The following is an 18758-nucleotide window of genomic DNA, read 5'->3' as shown; positions in this document are numbered from 1 at the left end:
TCACAAATTCCTCTACAGTTATTTGGCTCCACTAAATTCACATAAAACTCTTTTAAAGCAAATGTATTTCCCAAATGTCAAATTGTGCAGTTAGAAACACAGCTGCAGATCTTATCCACCAATCTTATCTACTTCCACAAAGGTCTGAAAGGTCGCTGAACTTGCTAAGTTGGCCACAGTGGGTGACTCCTATTAAACTCACATATGCAGGTGTGACCTGGTTTGTGTGTCTGTCAGTCAGAAGGAGAGAATATCAACACCAGAAATTGGTGACAGACAAAAAATTACAATCAGCAGGTCAGGCTTTTTAAAGATTGGTGATCTGCTGGAAAACTCCAATCGGTGCACAGCTGAAATTAATAATACAGGCACAGAATCCACCCCCCTCCCCCATTGTGATAGGGATATTTTTACAGATTGTGGGAACACTTCCTGCTGTAAATATGATGTCACAGTGGTAGCACTGTGAGAGGACAGACAAGACAACAGCATGGATACAAAGAGTTTAGTATCCTGAATGGGGCCGATGTTCAGCTTCAGACCTAGTTGTGGAACTAAATGTGTCAGAGGCCTCTTTTTGTTCACTGTAAATGTTTCAGCAAAGCTCTGCTGTTTCCCCCACAACTGCACTTCAGAAATCTCAAATCTAGGTGAAAGCCCGGAGTTGCAGAGAGGTTTTCGCCACATTTTAGCCTGAAGCTTGCATGTCTCCAATGAGCTGTGAGTAGTACAGACCCTGCGGGGGGCTGACCTCAAATTTCTGCTTCTAGTTAAAGCTCGGGCGAATAGAGGGCTGGGGGGAGTTGCTGTAAAATGAAGCTATGAATAACTGCTGAACGGATACACACGTTCAGAATCACACTGAGGGACTCGCAGCGAGACGAGCGGGCGAGTTTGTGTCCGTTTGATGTGTGCGGTTAATGTTTCAGCCCCGCTCCCGCTTTCTGATTGGTGGCGAGTCGTCGGTGGGCGGACGCGCCGCAGATAGGTTTATCCGCAGAGAATTTGTCATGGCACACGTCCAGCCAAGTTGTGTGCGCGTGTGTATGCGTGTGTGAGTGAGAGGCTCACTAATCTGCAAGCCTAGTTAGGGCAGTAAGATGCTACATTTCCATCTGCTTGGCACAAATTGAGAAAATACTATGTGTGTGTGCGATTAGTAATCCGCTAGCCGTTCAGTGGAGCAGGGATGCAAGCTAATACCTAAGCTCCTGGTTTAAAAAGAAAAAAGATCTTTTTGAAGATTTCCTCAGATTTAAATGGAAAGGTCCATCCTTAACCAGGAGATCTTAAGGTCAGCTGTAGAAGAAGAAAAAACAGGATGTGAAAAGAACATCCACTGCTCTTTATAAAAAAGATGCACAGTTCAGTCACAAAGTGACTCACAGATTTGCGGTTTTGGTTTCTACCCAAAGTGTTTCAGATCAACAAAGACATTATTTTGTGGTCTTGTAATCTACAGTACTTCATGCTGTCAGAGAGATTATATTTCAATGGTTTCTTGAGTTTACAGGTTTATAAACCATCATTTAAAAAACAAAGGCTGGAACAATTAATCATTATTGAAATAATAGTCAGCTAATTTAGGAATTGATTGTTACATGTATACAAATGCAAAAAAAAGGCCATTAGCTGAAAAGAACATAATCAGAGAAGTAATTACGCCTAAACTGTACAATATATACGTTTATATACATTTTGGAATCAAGATAAAAACCTTAATTACTTTTGTCTGTATTGTTTTACCCAAAACTCCTCAAGTAGCATAGTTTTAGCTTCACCTATTTCCAATCCACTGAAGGAATGCTTTGTTATTGCATTCTAGGCACCAAAATATTTATTTGGTGCCTAGATGCAAATAAACCATTTATTTATTTGCATCTTTTCATGTATTTTTTAATGTTGTATGTAAAAAGCTAAATCGGTTAGATTAAAAGTGTAGAATGTTAAAAATGTTTATCCAATTAACTGCCAGAATAATTTATTACTAAACTAATCATTAGTTGCTGCTCTAAAAACAACACATCATATTTACTCTGATTGTGTTTGATATTAAAATTTGACAATTTGACAAAGTATGAAAAGTATAAACAGGAAATCCATGAGAGGGCTCTTTTACAGCATCAGCTTAACATGCTGTCCATCAGCTGTGTTTCCATGACAACTTGCATCTCCCCCTCCAATCCCCCCTCCCCCCACAATGGCGTGTAGAAGCCTCAGACTTCCTGTCAGCTTCTTACTCTGACTCTTTCCATCACCATGGATACAGAACCATCCCCATCCCGTCGCTGTTTTCCACCTCGGGTCATGCCCTCTGTTTCTCACTATTGTGGACGCACACAGACACGCACACCCTGGAACAATAAGACAAAGACACATGTATGCACTCACAGGCCTGAGTCTGAGTCTGAAGGAGGCGGGGTTAGCTTCAGAGGGGGGGTGGATCAAGATTCTGACCACTCTCTGGTCACACTCGCAGCCCGTTAATGAACTTTCCCAGAAGGAGAAGAAGCTTTATGCTGACTTCTGCTCTGTTCCCTCCGTGACCAGGACGAAGAAAAACTTCCTCCATCAAACCAAACTGGTTCTGCCTGCTGCTAAATCTCAGTGTTGCTGTAAATGATTATTTTGGGGTTGTTTTTCTCTCTTTCTGCAGGTGTAGAAGCAGACATGACTCATATTTCCTTGTATTTCTATGTTTTTTTCTCTCTACTCTTAAACCTTTCTCACTTTTTTCTTTTCCCTTATTTCTTTTCCACCACCTTTTCCATTACATTTGCAGTAAAACCCAAAGCAGTTTCTACTAAAGTTTTATACAACTGGAGGATCATGAGGCGTAACGTTTCACTCGTAAAAATTAATTTGTTGGGCCTCACAATTCTGAATGTCACACTGCTGGAGAAGACATCTTTAAAAATGTTGAAAAAGTAGGACAACTGTGAAATATCCTAGAGCAATCACCACAAGTCCAACTTATTCATTTCATAAAGCCTGTGTGGCATAAATTCTGTTGTTTATTCCCTTCAGCCAGAGTCCACAGCCGGTCAGGATGGCCATCTGTGAGAAGTACAAAAATTGGAAGCTGGGGGGACTGTGCTTACTGCAAGTGTGCCAAATGCTCATGCACCTGGATTAACCTTTGAGTCAAACAGCTGTGCCAAAAATAAACCCCACAAAACCAAGAATGTGCAGAAGGGAAACAATACAGACAGTTGCTTCGGGGTCAAACTCTGTGAGAAGAACAGATACCCTCAACACAGTTGAGAGACCAAAATGGCAAAAGTGTGGCACCATGAATCTCTTAAGTCTGAATGAATGGACATGAGATGTTACTTACGTAATTGTAAGCATCAATTATAAATCGTCATAGATTATAAATGTAGGAAAGACGTCTTTATGTTGACTATAGAATTGGTATACAGAGAAGTTCATGGCAAAACACCCAAATCTTCAGCCAAAGCATCAGCTTATCACCACCATGCTGGACATTATGAGATGTGCGTGCTGCATTTGGTTTTCAGAAAACATGCCACTGTGCATCATGGGCAAATATCTTTTCTTTGGTTTCCTCTGTCCAAAGAACATGGTTCCAGAAATCTTGTGGCTCCTTCAAACAAAACTTTGATAATCTAACTGGTGCTGCCATTTTGTTTTTAAAGAACAAAAGGGCAAACAAGCCACACTTATCCGGATGTTTATTTATTATACTATACGTACTAACTGGTCTCTGCAGAGTGTGGGAGACTTAGTTTCTTTGTGAAAGTGCCTATGATCACCGGAAGGTCTGATATTTGGCAAATATAATGGAGGACTCACTTTTGTAGTTATAGATGTTTAAAGTTTTTTTCTTTTTCTCACCGTACAGTAAAGGAAATTAAATTATTAGATCGCCTTATAAACTTTCCTACATTGAGTTGGAACAATTGCTTTTACTGATGACTTTCCCTACATACAAGTCTAGTCTGAATCTAGTTTAGAAAGAAAAGACTTAAAAAATTAAGACATTGTAAGATTCTTTTAAGAATGACATCATTAGGAGCTACTGTTAGTCTTAGAGTTCTTTAAGAATGCCAGTCGAGATCATTTACCAATCTGCCCTCATGTGTATAATCCTACAAGTACAGCTGGCTGCCCACTCTTACAATGATTCACCAGGAAAGAGGAAAGGGACTGAGTCCACAAGAGTGAAGAGCAAGTGAAAAGTCTCATGGGTTTTGTCGTTGATGACAAAAACATAAAAAAGAAAATTCAACATCTGAATTCTACACCTAAATCAACAATGTTGGCAAAACCAGAAAATCCACGTTTATCTACATTAGTGACAGCACATTTCTGTTGCTAGGCAAAGGATTGGCATGTCAGTTGGCCACATCATTACCATGCCACAAAAGGAGCCTGGGAACCTCTCCCAACACTCAGCAACCATGAGGTGGGTAAACCCTGAACAGGTTGCCAACAAGCACACACACGAGACGGGCAACCATTCACACACACTCTTACCTGAATGCAGTACAACCAACCTAGCATGCAGGATTAGGGGCTGTGGCACAAATTCAGAGCAGCACACAGAAAAGCAACAGCTGAGATTTTAAACTAGCAGAACTGCAGCTGTGATTCAGCACTGATACCTAAAATTCAATTGTGCAACTTTGAATCTGTCCAACATATAGCCAGAGCTACAACGAACAGCACACTCACGTATCAGGACCACGACTTGACATTTTTAGTAGAGATGCGCCAATACAATATAAATAACTGTATCGGTTCTGATATTGAAAATAATTCTAGATCGGGTATCGTTGACAATGTGCCAGATCCATAAGGGCAGATCTATTCAGTTTAATTCTATGCTTTGTGCTCTGAACAACATCATGATTAATTATTGACTTTACATTATATTTAGAATTCCTAATTTCTGAACCATTTGAAAGAAGGCTTGTTGCAATTTATTTTTACATGTTCGACCAAGGTAGTTGTTTTTGTCAGTTCACCAAGCTTGTGAAGCTGTTAGTGTACTTAAGTGTGCTGTACTGGTGCAGAGTTATGAAATAAATATCTGTATGTCAGTACATTTATGTCTGTGTTTGAAAAAAGAAACATATTAAGTCAATTCAGCCAATTTTGGTATAAGATCAGCTGATACTAAACTTCAGATATCAGTTTCTGTATCAGAAGTGAAAAAGTGGATCGATGCATCCCTAACTTTTAGCAATATAATATTTTGTAAAGCTTATATGTGCCTTCTACTTTACAATTATGTCCTACTTTGTGTTTTTCTGTCACAAAATCTTGATAACACACAAAGTGGAAAAGTTCAGTCTGGCCCAACAATTAAACTGCAGTGTTAAGTTCAAAGTTCACTAACAGTAGTAGAGCTGTTGAAGGAGTCTTTGAACATTAGAGGACAATGATGGTATTCTTTAGAAATCCTGGATTTTGACATATGCACTGAAGTCTCCACTGACCATCATCTGGGTAGATTAAAAGGTAGTGAAGTTGTCTCAATCCTTGGTGCCAAAGGGAAGAAAAAAAACAACAGTAGCTTTTTTATGTGAGCCCAGTCAGACACAGACAGCCATTGTCAGCTAATGGAACTTCAGACAGGCTTCCTCATCTGGAGAGAGCGCTGGCATTTGATGATTGAACATCGGAGCGCTGGTCTTAGCGACTTAGTTTCACTCTTCTGCTCCTTTTCACCTTTTGTTCTCTGGTATCCTGCCATCATTCTTTTCTACTGAAAACTTTCTGCTCCCCATGCCTAGCTGCTTCCTTTATGTAAATGTTAAATGTATTTGGTTTCTTCGTTAATCCCTCGTCTCAGTGCACAACCGAGTAGTTTCACTAGTTATTCAAACTAAATGAAATTCTTACAGGAATTGCCACAAAACTGATACTATTTGATTATAAAAACTTTATTATAGGTGCTATAAGTAGAGGTGTAGTCAGGGGAGGGTTTTTATGTTGACCATATGGGCAGTTGCCCAGGGTAGCTATAGAAGGGGGGCAAACAAAGAGCAAATAAAAAAAATGTCTGATAAAGTGATGAGGTGGCAACCTGGATGCTGGTGAGAATTAGGATACCAAAAGTTAGTCAGACCCAACTGTAAATGAAAATTGATTTCACTATCTTTTCATTGGGCGGGGTTGCCCGTCACATTATTCATACAAGAAGCACCACATCCATCAGCTCTGACAATATTAAGCACACAGAATCTTTTTCAAAAAAATGTTGGCAATATTCTTGGGAAACGTAATTTTATTTGAAATTAGAGATAATCAAAAGCAGTCTAGATTCAAACAAAACAAATCTGTAAACTAGTGCTTTAAGTCCTGAAGGAAATGCTAATGTTAGCATTGTTAGTGGCAAGCAGTTTGTCTGTTGCATTCCTACAGTGCTGGCATTGCTTTGTTTTGCATCAAGCAGTGGCAGTTGTTGCATCAGTTGAGCCCAGAGTGTGGATCCGTTCTTCTGCAGCACTTATAGATATTTTATATTTCATAGGTAGAGTAAAGATTTCTCAAACCAGTAGTAGATCACCAATATTTCAGTTGCACTTGGCATGCAGACTGTTTTTACAAACATTTGAGAAATAATGTATACTGTATAAAATGGTGTTGTTGTTTTTTAATCAGATTTTTTATTATCACAATATTACCAAAAAAAGAAAAAGCGAGATAAAATTCTAAGTCCTTATCGCCATTTTGAGGCATATTGGGAAAATGCAATAGTGTCACTATACAGAAACAAACATGTTTCTATGCATCTTTAAAAGCCAGTAGTTTGCATAAAACTGGTATTCAGATCCCTGTATACATTAACCCAAATTTTCTGGGTGAATAAGTGGGTCCTGGCAATGTTTCAGTTACTCACAACAACCACCCAGTTGCCTGAAGCAACGCATTATTTATACGTTTTTACCTGATGAAAACCTGCAGATAAAAAGCAGCAATATGACTTGATGCAAAGAAGGAAATGGTGCATACAGTGTGAGTCGTTATCCACTGTTGACTCCATGCTGGTTAAAAGGGTTGATTTATAGTGGAGGTTAATGCAGGATTAACCTTTCAGCAGATCAAAAGCTGAAAATATGACCCTGATTTAATATTTTAATATGAAAACTGTGTTAGAATGATTGAATTCCGAGATGCGTTTCCTAAAACTTTATCTATGCCTGGCAACATTCATATGTTTAGATCTTATATTCATCGTGAGGACAGGCAAAATGTTCGGCTTTGATTCTGGGCAGCTCTTTTTACAGCAGGTGATTGACTGGTTCATATTGTATAAGAATCTAAAAAATCTGTAAATATGGTGTTCAGAGTTCTGGTCGACTTGATAATCACATGTGAAATTAGCCTTTTAAAAAGGTTATTGTGATTTTTTTAACTATGCTGAGAAACTTAATGTAAAAGAGAGATCAATTTAATAATTACCATAAAGTAAATTTTTTAACCTGGTGTTTACTTTTCAGGCACTTTGTAAAGAGAAATTTAGTTTCATTTAATTTAGTTTTATTCCCAACATTTACCTTTAAACAGAACCTCTGGTGATTAAGTCATGATCATCTGTTTGAGTATTTAAAAAAAATCCAAACATCTAATTTACATTTTTCTATTGATATTTGACATTTGATCAAAAAATGTGATCTAAGAAACACAGCAATTGCGAAAAACTCACATGTTTTTGGTAAAACGTTTCTGCGTTAGGATGACGTTGTTTTTCAGCCATATCAAGATTTCTTTTTCGCAAAACTGCAAAGGAAATACTTTATTCTCATCACAAAAGTCACGCTAGTTTGCATGTGGCAGCAACGCAACACAAGGAGTCTCGCAGCATCATACAGTAAGCCAAATGTTTCATGCAAGTGTTTTCATACATTGCCGCCATGATTTTTAATGAACTAGTCCTTGTACTTTTTTAACCCAACAGAAGTCTTAGCATGACGCTTACAGGACGAGCACAGCGGATGTCACGGTCAGACAATATGAAAGCAAAAGGGTTGTCCTGTCAGACTGTCAGTTCCCGAAACCCGAATAAAAAAACTTATAAAAGCGCACAGGGTAAAAAGCTCCCAATAGACCCTGCCTATAAAACTGTGGGAGAATTGAACTGTGGGACCTACCCAGGACATATGAAAAGAACCTTTATTGCCATTTAAACAACTATTTTTCTCCTTTGCCACACTTTTCTGACGTTGCTAAAAGAATCTACCGTTACAGTAGCGAGATCGGGGTTTCACAGAGTCTGCTTCACTGTCCAGGTGCCTCAGCATCAAGAAGATCAAGACATCCTCATGGCACAGAACAGCTTTAAAATAGCCGTGACCGTATGCTAAAATAGCCATGACCGTATGCCGCTAAAGTTAGACCAGACCACAGCTTAGTGGATTAAAGAATGAGAGTGTTTATGAATATAACCCTTTAGATGGAGAGGTCAGATGAAAAAGTGACAGTGAGAAAAGCGAGAAAGTGGGGGGAAAAGAAGATAAAGTATCAAAGAAGAAAGCAGGCAATCAATTATTCAGTGTAACATCTGTGTTTTTTAGCAACGCTAACTCTGTGGTAACCATCCCACTGGATTCACTGTTCATCTTCAATGTATGTAATCGAGTGCAGTTTGAACACAGACGTTTCTATGTAGTGCAAATCGCTAAATCTTTCTGACCCTCAGAAGAGTTTCAATATAGCCAAGTTTAGAATAAAACTTTCTGTATTCTTGTGTCTTCCTCTTCAAAGCCAACATTAAGGCGGCTTTAGGAAAACTATCTGAATCAATCATGTTGGGATGATTTGTTATCGCTTTGATGTTAGGTAGGTTGTGTAAAAGAAGCTCCAAACCTGAGTTTTATTCCCCAGCAGGAGACATTCCTCCTCAGTAGAAAGCATTTCAACAAATAGCAAATATCCTCAGGTGGCACCAGGGTGGAGTATTCACTCAGGATAGAAGCGATACAAATGCAGAGTTTTGCAACTACACACTGGGAATGACAGTCAAGAATGGGGAGCGACGATATAGATCATACAAAATGGAACAATTCGTCTCAGCACAAATTCATTTGCTGGAAGATCACCTACTGTATTCATTTCTTTCTAACATATTGTGAAGATTCTATGCCTTTCTTAGGCCTAGTCCACGTGTAGCGCAATATCTTGGTTTTATGCGTTTCTGCCTTTTATCCACTCAAAAGCTCAGTTTAGTAACACTTATGTATAAAAACTCAGACCGAAGTGAATATTTGAGAAAAAGTGTACATGAGAAATTACAGTCTGCGTCCAATATGTGTCAATATCCATGTACTTGCTCTGACAAGACTCCCAATCGACATCGTCCACATTAAGTCCCATTACAACAAATTCAGGTTTGTGGATCTGATATGACAAAATGCATTAGAATAGCTCATGAGGGCATTTAAGAAGAGCCGGAGAAGTAAACACCAACAGAAATCCTAACCACTCAGACCAGTGAAATGCCATTTCATTCAAGTATAATTATAAAGTGGTTGTAAGGCAACCTTCCAGCTGGATGTGAACTCCCATACCCTGGTGATTTGTATCTGACTGCAAGTTATGTCATTGCTCTTCCACTAAATTCATGGATGTACTCCCTCTGCTTTGCTATGGGGCCCCAGAAGCATGTGTCACTATTTTGTAGCCAATTAATTTTGCACCATCCGGCATCCTGTTATGTCGACCGGACGAGCCCCCTCTAGATCGAGTGCTCAGCCAGATGGCATCCCACCAGCAGAACATATGATTGCTGATGTCACATTGAACCTGACATAATGTTTGGTGGCACTTTGCCCAGATTTCCCTCAGTGAAACGAAGAGGGCATCTTTTATCTTGTAAGAACTGTCACTGGACGGCTATTTATGAGTGTCTACTTTACAAAAACTACGTCCACCAACAGCATATACAGTACTTGCAAGTTGCCAATGTGGTACTTGTCCAACAAGCTAATATCCAGTGTCTAATGTTGGCCCAAACACTAAAGTTAAACTAATCAGAATATCTCTACATCTAGCTGCTGGCTTTTATGGGCTTAGTATTTTAAGAAGAAACATGATGCCTTTTATTCACAACATAACAAAATTCAAAGGTTTTTAAGACGACTGTGGTGCTCTTTAGTCTGAACATAATAAGGTTAGAATAACACACAACACCAAAGACCACTTCTGTCTGTAAGGCTACTTTCTCTACTGATAGATAAAGAGAACTTGTGTGGACACTCAATATCACTGAACCACCCTTAAAGAGAATCCACAATACCAATTCTTACAACAGAATGAATTTTCTGGGCTTTTCTGGAACCACACCAATAACTTATATGGTTTGAATTATCAGCAGCCATGTCGACATTTTTAAGTATCGCATTTGAATAGGTTAATGGAACGACAAAATTCTAAATCATTTTCCCAATTTTGCAAAAATGTGTTTACAATCGCTTGAGGTGGTTTTTGACTTTTCAGGAAAAGAAATTAAGGCACTAAAGGGGAGATGGGAACACATTTGTCAAATAAGTTCTGACGTAGCAACTGGCTTCTGTGGCAGAGTGTAACTGAGCTACCCGCGGTGTGACATGCTAAACTGTGGAAATTTGTACAACATCTTTTCATCAAAGAATAAGTAAGATAATAAATTTTTTTTTAAAACATTTCTAGATCTACCCAAAGCTGCTGCCTCAGTAAGCTATGCCAAAGTCTGTTCCCGAAATTCTAATTTTCGCCTCTAAAAAATATCTTGAAGACCATAAACTGTGGATTATTTGCTGACAATTTGCACTGACAAATATAAGTTCTGACATGGCAAACATTTACCTTTAGTCCATCTAACTATGAACTTTATATACGTTTTTGGTCCTTTTTGTTCTCTTTTTTTAAGAACTCAAGCTATAAAAGCCTACATGTCCAAGTACAAATATTTTGTCAATGTTATAAAGTACAGAATTTTGAAAATATATTTTTTTAAATGCACAAGCACCAATAGGTAAAAGACACTGTCATGGCAACACCTTTCAGGAGCGAGCACTTTCCTGCATCAGCAAGCAGAAGCAGTTATCAATGGAAGCCATTGATGCTTCTGCTTGCTGACGTTTATTTCTAATCAACTAAAGTAATATGAGATTGAGACTTTGTATCCACAACTCACAAATCCAAAACCTAATCAATCAATATTGCAGCATTTGGTCTTAAATGAACTCATTTGTACTTTGATAGGTTTTGGGCTATGGAAAGAAGTCCTAACTCTCCTGATAGTCTTTTTTCTGCCTTTTGCCTTTTATTTAGAGGCTTCCACTTAGTATTCATACATATCTCAACTGGTGGGATTTAACACACGCAGTTATAAGTAGAAAGCATCAAATGCAATCATATTGTGCAGGCTAAGTGGGATAAATGGAAGGCTGGTGTCTGCTCTTAACATTAGAGGAAAGTACCGCATAGACAACAACCATGCTGAGCTCAAGAAGATTAGCTTCAAATCTGAACGCAGTTGGATTCAAAGAACTCAAAACTCTGGGAGGGGGGAATTGGGGGAGGGGGGTTAATACTGAATATTAAAAGTAAAATTTTGCAGAAAAACAGGAAAGCATGTCATGATCTTGCTCCCCTGCTGAACTGCAGATACCATCAGATTGACGGGCATCGTCTGCTAGAGCTACAGAGATCCGTGGAGTGTAGATGGAACCATGCTGAAGAGCATATGTCTCGGTGAGAGAGGCACATGCTGATTGGTGGAAACAAGGCCAGAGATGGCAGCCATAACATCACAGCAATTTATATGTATGTAGCAGAGTGTGAGAAGGTAGGGCGTGAAAATGTGTTCCTTTTGAGTCCAGGCTTACTGGAAGACAGGCGGCGTTTTCAGAAGTACTTATCGGGTTCATTTCGTTTCAATAGAGAGAGAGCAAACATGACATAGAGAAAAAGGATTAAAAGACAGTGAATTAAGGATGTGTGCGGTTGTAGTGATGCATCTTTTAACTCATTCCATCTCTCACCGTTGGTATATTTCTACCGTATATTGCAGTTCTTTTGGGTTTTGTTTCTATTGGTTTCCTCTGAGTAAAACATGATCACAGAAGAATCATGTCAACGCAAGTTGAGGACATGGAAAAAGCCTAATCTGGGCTTCCGAGGCAGAACGTCATAGTCTTCATCTTCTGGCGCTCCTTAAAAGAAATGCCAAATTAAATCAAATAACCTCGTTAGGAGGGAGTGGTAAGTATGTTAGCGTCCTCATGTTGATTTCTCCCAGTTCTAATCAAACTATCAAAGCTTTTCGGATGGTGAAAAAACTTGAGAGTGAGGCGTTTCCAAACTGATTTTAAATTCTGTGGGAAAAAATTATAGAAAGGTAATTATAGCTGAAGCAACAAACCAATCAGTGGTTAACCAGAATCACTCAGCTTTTCACTTGAAGAGTGACTGGACTATCAAATGTTAAAAACAGCGTAAAGTGAGTCCAGGTTTGCTATGATGCGTTGCACAAATTGGGATTATGAAAATAAATCCACTTGATGGAAAGATACCAATTGCAGAAAAAAAACCTCAGGTTTTTTTTTCTTTTATAAAAAGTCTTTCTCACAAAACTACAGAGGAATCACTTTTTTGCATCACATGAGTGACATGATCAACAACCGGATGCTACTACCGATGGAAAAGACAAAGACGGCAGGAAGTGGTAGGAGGACGAGGGCGTGGCATGATTTTTAATGACTTATCACATGTACAAACTTATTCACATGTGATTTTAATTGAGTTTCTTCTTTAGTGAAAACGCCACAATTGTGAAATTTAGTTTTTTCGACATTGGCGATAATGCCTTGCAAATATATTGCAATTAAAAACCACGAGCGTTGGATTGTTCATTGACAATTTGCAGTGTCAATATTTTTCTGTGATATGTAAAAAAGTTAGCACTGATTGGTCATTGAGCATCTTGTTTGGTCTAACCACCGGAAGAAGCTTTAGGGATGCTATTTGGGTAATTCAAACACAACTTCTTAATATTTTTCGAATATTTTCAGATGTTTTCTTATGCTTTCCGGCGTCTCATGATAATCCTTAATAACTATACGATAACCCTTAATCTTTTCTAATAATTTCAGTTCAATTCTGCCGGTTTTCAGAGCAGACTCGCTGTCCAAACCAAAATCTTTTGCATTTTGGAAAAAGAAAAAAAAAATAAAAATCACAATGATTATTGATTATTTCAGCAGATTGTTGTAGCAATACTGACGGATTGTGACTTCAAGCCACGTTCATTACAAATGAATCACCATCATCATCAAAATTATTACCCCCAGGCATATTATTGCCATCTTCAGAAGCTTTAACCGAAACACCAGCGGTGTAAAATATGTAAATGTCAGCAGTCACAACAATATCCACTATTATATGAACAAATCTGCTGCAGATGAGTACATTGTCCATATTTCAAAAATGTCCTGTCCTAGACCCTCCACTCAAAAGTTCTCACAGGCATTTATAACTTGAGGTAATTTGTCCATTTTCTATCTGAGTAGAAATTAGACTACTAGAAATTAACACCCACCTTGTCACCTGTTACCAAATCCAGTCCTCTCTTCAGACTTAACCAGTAATAGTTCATACAGACAAAAAGTATCCAGGTGGAACAAAAAGAGCAATTTGTTAGAGAAACGCACATTTGTTCTTATTTATTTTTAGATTTCTTTTTTTTTTCTTTTTCTTTTCCATACATAATATTTGAGGCAACTAAGATTACAGTGAGCATCTCAAGTCCTGCACATGGTCCCTCTGCAGAACATCGCATTTTTGTTTTGGTCATTCACAGTGTTTGTTCAAAAATACTGACCCCAGAGACTTTCATTTGCATGACGGACTGCAGAGGAAAATATTATTTCAGCAGGGAATTAAAAAGAAAAAAATTATATATATATATATATATATATATATATATATATATATATATATATATATATATATATATATATATATATATATATATCCCTGCATAAAAACAGCCCCGTTGCTCATTCTAATGAGGCTGAACTAAAATCCACAAAGCGACTCTTTACCACCGATTGCATAATCTCAAAAGTGCGATGGGTGTCCGTGGGAATTCATTAGACGCGCGCAGCTCCAAATGAAGCGCGTTCATATCGTCACATGTCAGTCAGAAGACGTTTAAACCCTTCTTTCTATCCCCTCTTTTCTCTACCGCAACAGTTCATTCTCTTACCCATGTGGCTGATTAGAAGCAGCTGGCAGATGCAAACATCGGTTCTCGGAGCCGTAGAGTACATGGTGTCGACGAGCTCAACGTCAAAAGCCGGGAGGAAAAGAAAAAAAATGTTTTCCGTTTGTTTAAAAAAAATAATAAAAAATTAAAATTATCGGATGCGCTAAGAGGTCATCGTTGAGCCCGTCCTCTTGTGTGTGGGACGGACTCGATACAGACTGGCTCAGCTCGGCTTGGTTCTGCTGGGTTGGTTTAAGGAGAGCGGGCTCGCGCGCCGCCTGGTTGGTTGGTTGGCTGGACGGTTGCGGACTCGCGCGCTCTTCACGTATATCGCATTAAGGAGACGGAAAGCGCGCGCGCCGCCCACTGCCTTGAACGGAAATCAGTGAATCGCTCCTATAATGTGCGTCTGATCTTCCTGGAGGGACCCAGTTATCTGCAGCGGCTGGGACTCACTGGCTGCCTGTCATAAATACAGTTGATATTATATCATACAGGTTGATCGTTACACTTCTTGTTTTTTTTTTTTAGCATTTTAACCCATGGCAATATGTTAACATTTCTGGAGTATTATTTGCGAGAACATAAAAAGAACCCTAACAATGATGTATGTAGGTTAAAAATGAGTAAAGCGGCAGCATTTAAAATCTCAAAATTGCATTTCTCACCATTTATAATCAAAGGCTGTGACCTAAAAAATTTGAACTCTTTATATACAGTATATATATATATACAGTGTTGTATAAAGTACTGAAATCTCAGAGTCAAGTAAAAGTAGAAGTACCTCTCCAAAATACGACTTTGGTAAAAGTCGAAGTCACTGACTGAAATGTTACTTGAGTTAAAGTCTTAAAGTATCTGAAACTTCTTGTACTTAAGTATGGAAAGTACTGTAAAAATGGATGTACTCAAGTAATGTAATGAAAAGTACAAGTAAAAAGTAAAACAAGGCAAATGCAGTTTGAATGACATTTTTTATATTTTGGTAAACTTGTCAAATACACTTAAAATAATGTACACAACCAAGTGCAGGCAAAATTAAACCTGCTAATAGATATACCTGCAGGCATCATTTAGTTAAGAAAATTAGGTGCTTTACCTATAGCACAAGGTTAACTTAACCTGCTTTACAACTGAACCAGCTTCTTAGTATACCCTCCAGGACAAAAAATACAAAGTTTTTGTAAGCCTTAAGTTTTCCCTTCAAGTAAGGTCAGTGCTGAAAGTGAGAAAAATAAATAGTACAGAAAATGCGGCCAACATGAAGAAAAAGAGCTGTTACGATTACTCTACTTCACAAATCAGTGAATCAGTCAATCCTATAGTCAGTAGGTGGTGCACACAACTGGTCATTATGCAAAAGAAAAAAAACCCCAGAAAACTTTGGAGCGGGGGGGGGGGGAAGTGCTGCCCGCACTGACGCGGCTCAGGGATTATGTGACACGCAGCGCAGTGCCCTACAATGCACTGTAAACTATGTAATGTGTTTTGAGGCAATTGACCAAAATCCCGGACAATTTTTAAATTCCCCCCGGACATCTTTTTAGGTCTGAAAAGTAGGACATGTCCGGGAAAAAGAGGACGTCTGGTCACCCTATCACCAGCTGGTGGTTCCCCTGGAGCCGTGTCCGACGTAGTTGCAGTCGTTGTGGTCTCCGTCTCCTCCTCCATGTGGCTGCTGCTGATTGCGAGACTTGCTTTGTGTTTAATGGGAGAAGCGAAACAGGTGTTTCCTATTGGAGGTGATGAACAAGACCAGGCAAGCAGGCTACCGACTTTGTTCGGTAGCCTACTTGCTACTTGCTAATCAGTAGGTGGGGTCAAAACACTTGCGTTTCTCTCTCTCGCTTTTTTGTAACGAGTAACTAAACCACACATTGAAAATGTATCGGAGTAAAAGTACGCAATTAAGTTCGGAAATATAGTGAAGTAAAAGTGAAAGTCATCAAAAATGTTCATACTCGAGGAAAGTATGAAGTACTCCAAAATATACTTAAGTAAAGTAGTGAAGTATTTTTACTTCGTTACTATACAACACTGTATATGTATATATATATATATATATATATATATATATATATATATATATATATATGGTAATGGAAAATGGTAATGGCGAACCAACCAGACATTGTTGTAGTGGATAAACAACAGAGGAAAGCCGTTGTGATAGATGTAGCAATACCAAGCGACTACAACATCAGGAAAAAGGAGCACGAGAAACTAGAGAAATACCAGGGCCTCAGGGAGGAACTGGAGAGGGCCTGGAAGGTGAAGACCACAGTGGTGCCTGTGGTCATCGGGGCCCTCGGGGCAGTCACCCCCAAACTGGACCAATGGCTACAACAGATCCCAGGAACAACATCAGACATCTCAGTCCAGAAATGTGCAATCCTTGGCACAGCCAAGATACTGCGCAGAACCCTCAAGCTCCCAGGCCTCTGGTAGAGGACCCGAGCTCAGAGGATAAGAACCACCCGCGGTGGGTGAGAAGGGAATTTTTTATATATAGGAATTAAGCTTTCAGAAAATGTTATTTAATAAATGCTTAATTTTTTTCTGACGATAAGATAAATATTAATCATCTGGTTGACTACCAATAATCCTTTATACTGCCAGTAAAAAGTCTATTCTGCACTATAGAAACATGTATAGATTAGCTATAACAGCAGTGATAAAAGGACAATGTTGAATAAAGCCAAACGGTAGGTACTCTAGTTGAGCATTAAGAAAGGAACAAACTTGGAATAAAATTCTGAAACGCAAATTGAGCTTTCAGAATTTTTTCTGAAATGTGCATCATTTTGGTGATGTTATGTTTGTTTAGTTGTTGACTGTATGGTGTTTTCCTTATAACTTTGTAAGTTAGTGTTTTTATGATATAAAGGACTTTGAACTGCTGTACTGCTGAAATGTGCTATACAAATAAAATTGACTTGATTGATAGAAATTTCAGTTCCACTTTATTTTAACTACATTAACATAAAACGTGACACAAAAAAGTGTGCACCCTTTTTCTTTTAGCATTTTCGTCATGCGTTTTTGCTCCAAAAAGATGGGGCTCATGTATCAATCAATTAATCAGTCAAGTTTATTTGTATAGCACATTTCAGCAACAAGGTAGTTCAAAGTCCTTTACATCATAAAAACACAAAAATAAAAAATAAAAATGGAAGAAAACACATACAGTGACCAATTGAAAAACCAGTAACAAACATTACATTTTGTGTGCCATGATCAAAATCCTCAATTCACATCAGATCCATTGGACAATGTTCCAACTCAAAAAGCCTTGATTTAAAGGATCAGAAGCACCTGCTAATAGTCTACTAGTGAAGGAGTGGAGGAAGAGCCCGTTAAAGCCAGGCCTGTGGAGAAGGAGCTTTTGAGAACTAAGATTGGCTGAAGTTTCCTTCCAGGACAGCCGTGATTTGGGCTCCATCCGTCTTCACATCAACTCCAACAAGTTTTCACCACCATGTGGAGGTGGGAGGTTCACGGTTACAAGTAGTGTCGGTCTTCAGCGCACCTAATGTTCTGCACGAAGGTCAAAAGGTTTCATTTCATGTCTCCCCTGACCGGAGCACGTTCTTCCACAAGTCTGCTGCTTCTGCTGCCTGGCTTGTGGGAAATCGAGAAACGTAAAAGTAAGAAACCTTCTTGATCCATCTTTTATTTAGAAAGCGCAGCATTGTAATTTTCCACAGAACCAAACAAAGATGGCATCAGTGCCCCAGGGCAAGTAGAAGAGCCATGGAGGAATGGTAATACGACTTCAAAGATACCTTCAAACTGTGAACCGTCTGAAAAACTGAAACAGTACCACATAATGATGCAGGAATGTGAGCCAAGAGAACCTGAATCAATGTGGGCTTTTTGTGATGAGAGTGAGATTTGGCAGCGGCTGGACTTCAGGATTCCCATGGAGTACACAGTTGTGGGTTGCCGGGTGTTGGGGTGTGCATGTGTGTGTCTTGTGAGAGAGAGAGAGAGAGAGAGAGAGAGAGACAGAGAGAGGGAGCGCGTTTCCACAAGCAATCAACAGGTTTCACTAGTGCAACAGGGCCACGGCTGATGGGAGCTTGGAAGTGTGTGTGTGTGGAGGGGGGTGGGGGGTGCGTGGGCGGGGGTGGGCATGTGAGAGTGTGTGTGTGGGGCAAGCCTCGGTCGCACAATGACACAAGGCTCCCATTACTCTGTGTGCATCAATTAGCATACATTAAAAGAGATAATCCCCTTGAATTCACGCAGGAGCCTTGTCTCATTTGTTGGACCAACATTTTTTTTCAGACGCTTGTCTGACAATATCCTCTCTGGTTCTCTGCTTCCGGGTGTAAGGCGGCGGCCCCCGAATGCACGTTTGTGGCTCATGAAAGGGATTGTGGCTCGTACAGTAACATGTTGATGGCAGCGATGGAGTGTGTACGGACGTGAACCGATGAGAAAACTCTTTGAAAGTCTGCAACGCCTTGCTTGTCTAACATTTCGTAATGTTAGACAAGAAAACCTTGTCTAACATGATAAGGTTACACAAGGT

The 18758-nt window shown here is 39.2% G+C and overlaps 1 protein-coding gene across 2 annotated transcripts in view; it reads right to left on the bottom strand.

Moving 5' to 3' along the window:
• Window positions 1-14612, bottom strand: part of ptprz1b (protein tyrosine phosphatase receptor type Z1b) — a 58669-nt gene extending 44057 nt beyond the window's left edge. Inside the window, exon 1 of one of the 2 annotated variants that reach the window (XM_032589531.1) lies at window positions 14222-14612. In XM_032589531.1, the coding sequence (XP_032445422.1) occupies window positions 14222-14285 (64 nt within the window). In that variant the 5' untranslated portion in view covers window positions 14286-14612. The remainder of the gene's footprint in view (window positions 1-14221) is intronic. The other variant, XM_032589532.1, reaches the window with a different exon arrangement.
• Between the last annotated feature and the right edge of the window lie 4146 nt (window positions 14613-18758).

The sequence above is a fragment of the Xiphophorus hellerii genome, chromosome 17 (genome assembly GCF_003331165.1).
Source record: "Xiphophorus hellerii strain 12219 chromosome 17, Xiphophorus_hellerii-4.1, whole genome shotgun sequence".
Taxonomy (NCBI): Eukaryota; Metazoa; Chordata; class Actinopteri; order Cyprinodontiformes; family Poeciliidae; genus Xiphophorus; species Xiphophorus hellerii.
The sequence above is the reverse complement of the archived record's forward strand: the minus strand, read 5'-3'. Positions and strand labels throughout refer to the sequence as shown.